Here is a 6,344-nt window from a genome sequence, read left to right on the forward strand (position 1 = left end):
GAACAAGGAAATATAATAATGACCATTTTATTATTGCCTCTAGGGCATATTTCCAACAGTGAAGGGAGGGGGAATGGCTGAGTCTAGGACGACCAGACGGTGGCCAAGAGGAAGGAGAGCAGCGGCTCCTGCTGCCGGAGTGTGTTGCTGTCGCGTCCGCCGCTTGCGCATATCTGAGTCGCCGCTGCCACCGGTGCTAACAACAGAGGAAGTGCTTGTGCTAGAACTAGTGGTGACCGAGTAGGGGGGAGGGGGGGGGGGGGGTGAGGCTAGATTTGGCGCCGTCTCACCGCGTTCGATTTCTATCTCCCGCCATCCCCAGTCAATTTCGCCTTGCTCCCTCGTGTGTGAGCTGCATCCCTTTTGCGCCGCACTCAGCCTGGCTCGCTGGAAACTACCGATTTAAGGGTTTCCAGTGAACCAGGCTCTGGACTGTTTTAAGGTTCATGCCGAGCCAACCCACCTCGTATGCAACCAAATGCGTTTTTCTTGACCCAACTCAGCCTGGTTGAGGTGTATGCGGGCTATCAAATACGCCCCAGTATGCCGTGTTCTGCTGTGTCTGTTGGAATTGCCGTCGGCGCGGCGGTGCCGCAATCATGGAGGAAGTACCACATGGCATCGGATCAAGCTGCATTTGTGAGACGCCAGGGACGCGACGAGGTTTGACATGGGGTGCATGCTTAGGTCGTTCTGCAACGATGGTACCTGGACCTTGGTCTGGCCACCTATCCCTAAAAATATGCCACCACTAAGGGCTAGTTCTGGCTGGTCTTTTTTGTTTGTTTGACCATATGCGTCAAGTAGCAGTGTCAGCAAGGATTTCATTTGTGCGAGCATTAGCCAGAAAGAGTGTCCATCCTCAACTGTTGTTCAACAATTCACCCGCCAAAAAAACAGAAAACTGTCGTTCGACAATCACTGAAGCTTGGGACGGAGCAGAGGAGCTGGTACTATCAGAGACAGAAACTGTCATAAACGAGGCCAATAAGCGATCCAACCCGCCAATCAACACATTAAAGACGAGATTACTGTCTTAATACCAGGAGTAAAGAAATGAAGGGGAACCAGATGGAGCATGCTTAGCTCAATCAGATAATTTTGCAAATCTTCAGAAACGCAGACTGCGAGTCATCAGTTCAAACTGAAAAGCCATCGTCACACAAACAAATGCGAGTAGTACGGGCACATGTATGAATATAATTCACTCAGGAATCCAATAACTTCCTATCATATGAAGATTACCAATAGTCAGATAAGTGTTAGAAGTTTCTTTTATTGATTGGTGTACATGATTTTTCTGCCTTTTCCATGCCAGGGTTGAAACCATAAACCACAGCCAAGTTTATAGCGACCAATTTACAATAAATCAAAATTCACCAAATTGACCTGATACAAACTGGACACCGTCTCTGAACAATTGAAGAGCATATATATATATATATATATAGACCACTAAAAACATATATGTATCCAACGACCAAAACGAAAATTCTAGGCAGGGCCATGTCCCCTCGGCACCGCTCCTAAAAATGTGCAACGAGTATGAGGCGAACGACCGCCGCTGCCATCCCGGTTCGATCCATCATACAGTGTAGTGGTGGTTGTCGACGGTCTCCATGTCGAGGCCCTTGAGCCTCACCGCAGACTCCACCCTTCCCTTGAGCGTGCTGAGCTCGCGCAGCCTGGCCATCTCCGCCCGGCGCTTGGCCTGCTCGGCTATCTCCGAGAGCTCGCCGTAGTTGCTCCTCTCCTGCGGCGTGCTGTCTGGGTCCGCCGTCGGCAGGCCGTGCAGTGTCCGCTGCGCCGTCGCCCACTGCAGCTCCCGCTTCTCCTTCCCGTAGTCCTTCTTGTTCGTGAAGGCGATCTGTTTGTTTCACCACACATGTTAAGCCGGGGTCACCTAAGAAACGTTGGTGCATGACCTTGAGATCATTACAATCCATGGTGTACCTTGTTCTCGAAGAGGGTGTCCCATGCCTTGCCGCTGAGCGCGTAGCCGATGGCGAACTTGAAGAGGTCCAAGGGGATGAAGGTGATGATGCTGTAGAGCCAGATCACGCCGGCCCAGCCCCAGCCGATGCCTCTGATGTGCGCAAACGGCAAGTTGCAGTACACGGCGATGACGGTGGCGATCTGCAATGGCAACAACAGCAATAGTTGAGTTGCAGTTGCAGATGAAACGAAAACACTCCATTGTTGCAGGGAGGCCGTGGTGGGGTGGGCTTACGATCTGCGCGACGACGAAGGCGAAGCAGAGCCAGAGCCCCGGGCGCTCCTGGAAGCACCAGCGGCGCGACCGGGTGACGAAGATGAGGGCCTGGCTGATGATGCTCACTTGAAGGTAGAGGGCGGACATCATCGCATCCTTGTTGCCCCTTAGGGAACGCACGTGGAACTTCTCCTGCAATTATATAGGAAACAAACAGGAAAATTCAGCATATATTGTCTGTAAAACAGCATGAACCACGCCCATAAATTGTTCAGTTTGGAGGGATTAGACATGGCATGGATTGAAACAACACTCACGCTGAAGAAGTCGGTGCTGGTCATGGCGAAGAAGAAGACCACGGTCGTCACGGCAAGGTAGGCGCCGTAGACGATGCCGGTGATGAAGATCTCCGGCAGCTTCCAGCTATCTGGGTGTGGGGATGGCTTCACTCTGTCCTTGGAGATGGTCATGATTGTGCCTGAGTTGAGTAAATCAATAAAACAAATGAGTAATGGACATTAACATGTCTGGCATAATGAAGTTGAGACCCACCGTCGTTGAGAATGGCGATGACCAGGATCATAAACGGCGAGAAATCGAACTTCCAAATCAGCGCGATCAGCATAAACCCTAGCTGCAGTTCAGTTCCACAGCACAAAACGAATTAAATCAAGTCCATGTACATACCTACCAGTATAAGAGCGGTTAATAAATTCAGAATAATTTGACTTACCACTATACGGATGGTGATGGACACCGCGTAAATCTAGGACATTAACAACAAGGGCACAAGGAACAGTCAGAGTTATTTGAACAAAATACTAGTAGTGTCAAAAACACTCTTACATTATGGGACGGAGGGAGTACTGTAGAATGTTAGTGAGTTTTGGGAGAATGCTCACGGTGTAGTTCTTCATCCTCTGGAAGATGGCACGGCTAGTCAGCACGGCGCTGATGATGACGCTGAGCCCCGGTTCGGTGAGCACGATGTCCGATGCGCTCCTGGCGGCGTCGGTGGCGTCGGCCACCGCAATGCCAATGTCGGCCTTCTTCAGAGCTGGCGCGTCGTTCACGCCATCGCCGGTCATCCCGCAGATGTGCTTCATCTGCTGCAGCTTCTTGACGATCTCGTACTTGTGCTCGGGGAAAACACCGGCGAACCCATCGGCCTTCTCGATGAGCTCGTCAACGGGGAGCGACACGATGGACTCGTGGACGCTCTGGCCGAGAAGGGCGGATGAGGGGTACATGTTGGTGCCCATGCCGAGCCTCCTGCCCGTCTCCTTGGCGATGGCCAGCTGGTCGCCGGTGATCATCTTGACGTTGACGCCGAGATTGAGCGCCTGCTTGATCGTCTCGGCGCTGTCGTGCCTGGGCGGGTCGAGGAGCGGCAGAAGGCCGACGAACTCCCATGCCCCCCCGGAGCTGTCCTTGCTCTTCTCCGGCACCTCCTGCCTGGCTACCGCGAGGGACCGGAGGCCGCGCTCGGCGTACTTGTCGATGATGGCGTGCGCCTTGTTCTTGACATCGTCTCTGCAGTTGCACAGTTCCAAGATCTGCTCGGGAGCACCCTTGCTGACACGGTGCCACGTGCCGTCGGCGACGTCTTGGTAGGTGAGCGCGGTTCGCTTGTCGACGGGGTTGAAGGGGAGGAAGTGCATCTCCAGGATGCCAGCCCTGGCCTCCTTTGGGTCGGCGAGCATGCCGACCATGGCAGCGTCGATGGCATCCTGGTTCTCCACTCTGGATGCCATGGCGGCGAAAAGCAAGACCTCGTCCTTGGCGACGCCAACGGCGAACACCTCGATGAGGTTGCGGTCGACGCTGAGCTTGTTGAGGGTGAGCGTGCCCGTCTTGTCGCTGCAGAGCACGTCCATGCCGGCCATCTCCTCGATGGCCGTCATGCGCTTAGTGATGGCGCCCTGCTTCGACAGCCGGTGGGAGCCGATAGCCATGGTGACCGACAGCACAGTGGGCATCGCGATCGGGATGCCGCCGATGAGGAGCACGAGAAGGTTGTCGATGCCGTCGCGGTACCGGCGGTGCTGGATGAAGTACATGACGATGATCTCGACGATCATGCCGATGGCGATGGCGCCGATGCAGAAGTTGCCGATGGCGCGGAGCACCTTCTGGAAGTGGCCGACCTGGTTGGTGCTGTCGACGAGGTGCGCTGCCTTGCCGAAGAAGGTGTGCACGCCGGTGGCGATGACGACGGCCTCGATCTCGCCCTGCTTGCACGTGGAGCCCGAGTAGACGCTGTCGCCGGGGTTCTTGGTGACGGGCAGCGACTCGCCCGTGAGCGCCGACTGGTCGATCTTGAGCGGGTCTCCCTCGAGCAGGAGGCGCGCGTCGGCCGGGACAATGTCGCCGAGCTTGATGCTGATGATGTCGCCGGGCACGAGGATGGAGGCGTCCTGCTCGCTCCACCTGCCGTCGCGGAGCACCTTGGTCTTGGGGGCGAGGTTGGCCATGAGCGCCTTGGCCGAGCTGCCGGCGTTGCTCTCCTCGATGTAAGAGATGGTTGAGTTGAGCAGGAGCAGCGCGATGATGCCGACGAAGTCCTGCCAGTCCGGTGGCCTGCCGCCGCCGTTGGCCAGCGCGATGGCCATGATGGCCGCCACCTCCATCACCCACGACAGCGGGTTCCACATGAACCCCAGGAATTTGAGGATCTCGCTCTCCTGCGCACGCCATTGCCGTTAGAAACTTGCACGACGCAATCTATCTAGAAATCCTAACGAAGATGGTATAAATTTCAGCAACGAAATCAAGAACTAATTCGCTTCAAACAATATCCATCTAAGAAGTAATGAATTACACCGAACCTTTTTCTCTTCGAGTTTGTTGGGGCCGAAGACGGCGATGCGGTCCTGGCCATCCTTGGAGGTGAGGCCTGCCGGGCTGCACTGGAGGTTCTCGAACACCTCCTCCACAGGGATGTTCTCCTGCAATGCACGCACAGATTAGCCAAGAAAACGACTGGATTCGCATGCACTAACTGAATTTCATCTTCGGATAGAGACGGCTAATCAATGGCGCTGATAAGAGATTAGATGGGAAAAAGCGCGAGGTGGTTGTAGATCACAAAAAGTGCAAAAAAAGAGGGAGAGAAACAAAGACGATCGGTGTGGTGCCGCTCAACTCGCCCGTGAAGCCAACAATAAAAGCACAGCCAGATCGATGCATCTTGGGTTACATGAACGATCCGTGAAGTGATAATGGCATAGAACAAGATTGGATCTACGCTTACATCTTCTCCATTAGAATTATCATTAGTAGGTTTAGAATTATCATTTAGCAGGTTTTCCTAATGATCTTTACACGATGCATAGAACATGTAACAACTTATAACAGATAAAAACACGCATAGAAAAGTTGGCAAGAACTCGCTTGCATTATACTGCAGGAAAACTAGCGAGGTTGGCTCACCAAGTCGACGGCCTCGTTCTTGATCCGCTCCAGACCTTCGGCCGCCGCCGCCGCCATCTTGCTCGCCGACGGGGAGCCCCGGAGGCCGCGGCGTCCAACTATGCACGTACGTATACGTAGTATCCAAACCGAAGGTGGGGCTTTTGCCGAAGCAGCCGCGTTTGGTTTTATAGCTGGATGGATGGAAGGACGGTGGGGGCGTCGTGTGGGCCACTCCGTCCTATTCAAATCAGCTACCACCAGATTTACTCCTTATCCCATTCCCTCAAAAACGAAAAAAAAAATTCCTTATCTCTTCTTCTGCTTTTACTTTGTCGTTGTTGATTGACGATGTAAGTCTGGTTTAATTTAATAAAGTAAGCCATGATGTCAATTCCTAAAAAAGTAAAGTTTATTAATATTTTTCAGTTTGTGAATATTTTTTAAATTTGATACCTTTATTTCAAATTCGCAAACTTTTTGAAATCTACGTTTAAAAAATCATGTTACTTTAATTTGAGAAAACTTAAATATTTTGTAAATGTGTGTACATCTTTTGATTTGATGAACTTTTCATATAATAATACGGTAGCCGGCTTTTTATGAGCTAGCAGTGGAGTGAGCGAAAATAAAACCTGGGCGAGGGGAACTTTGTGGGCTGATCCATGTGAACATAATAGCAGCAATTTACTATTTCAGCGTGGAATATGAGCTCCCAAGA

At 52.4% G+C, this 6,344-nt stretch overlaps 1 protein-coding gene across 1 annotated transcript; it reads right to left on the minus strand.

The window, feature by feature from the left end:
- Window positions 1-1,260: 1,260 nt before the first annotated feature.
- LOC109786908 (plasma membrane ATPase) lies at window positions 1,261-5,832 on the minus strand. The gene is made up of 9 exons (XM_020345474.4): window positions 5,645-5,832; window positions 5,041-5,160; window positions 3,115-4,896; window positions 2,946-2,978; window positions 2,765-2,846; window positions 2,530-2,690; window positions 2,231-2,404; window positions 1,954-2,136; window positions 1,261-1,867 (listed from the first exon to the last, which is right to left on the minus strand). The coding sequence occupies exons 1-9, from the start codon at window positions 5,699-5,701 to the stop codon at window positions 1,586-1,588; spliced, it is 2,874 nt and encodes a 957-aa protein (XP_020201063.1). The 5' UTR covers window positions 5,702-5,832; the 3' UTR covers window positions 1,261-1,585.
- Between the last annotated feature and the right edge of the window lie 512 nt (window positions 5,833-6,344).

Source organism: Aegilops tauschii, chromosome 1 (assembly GCF_002575655.3).
Source record: "Aegilops tauschii subsp. strangulata cultivar AL8/78 chromosome 1, Aet v6.0, whole genome shotgun sequence".
In the NCBI taxonomy this organism is placed as follows: Eukaryota; Viridiplantae; Streptophyta; class Magnoliopsida; order Poales; family Poaceae; genus Aegilops; species Aegilops tauschii.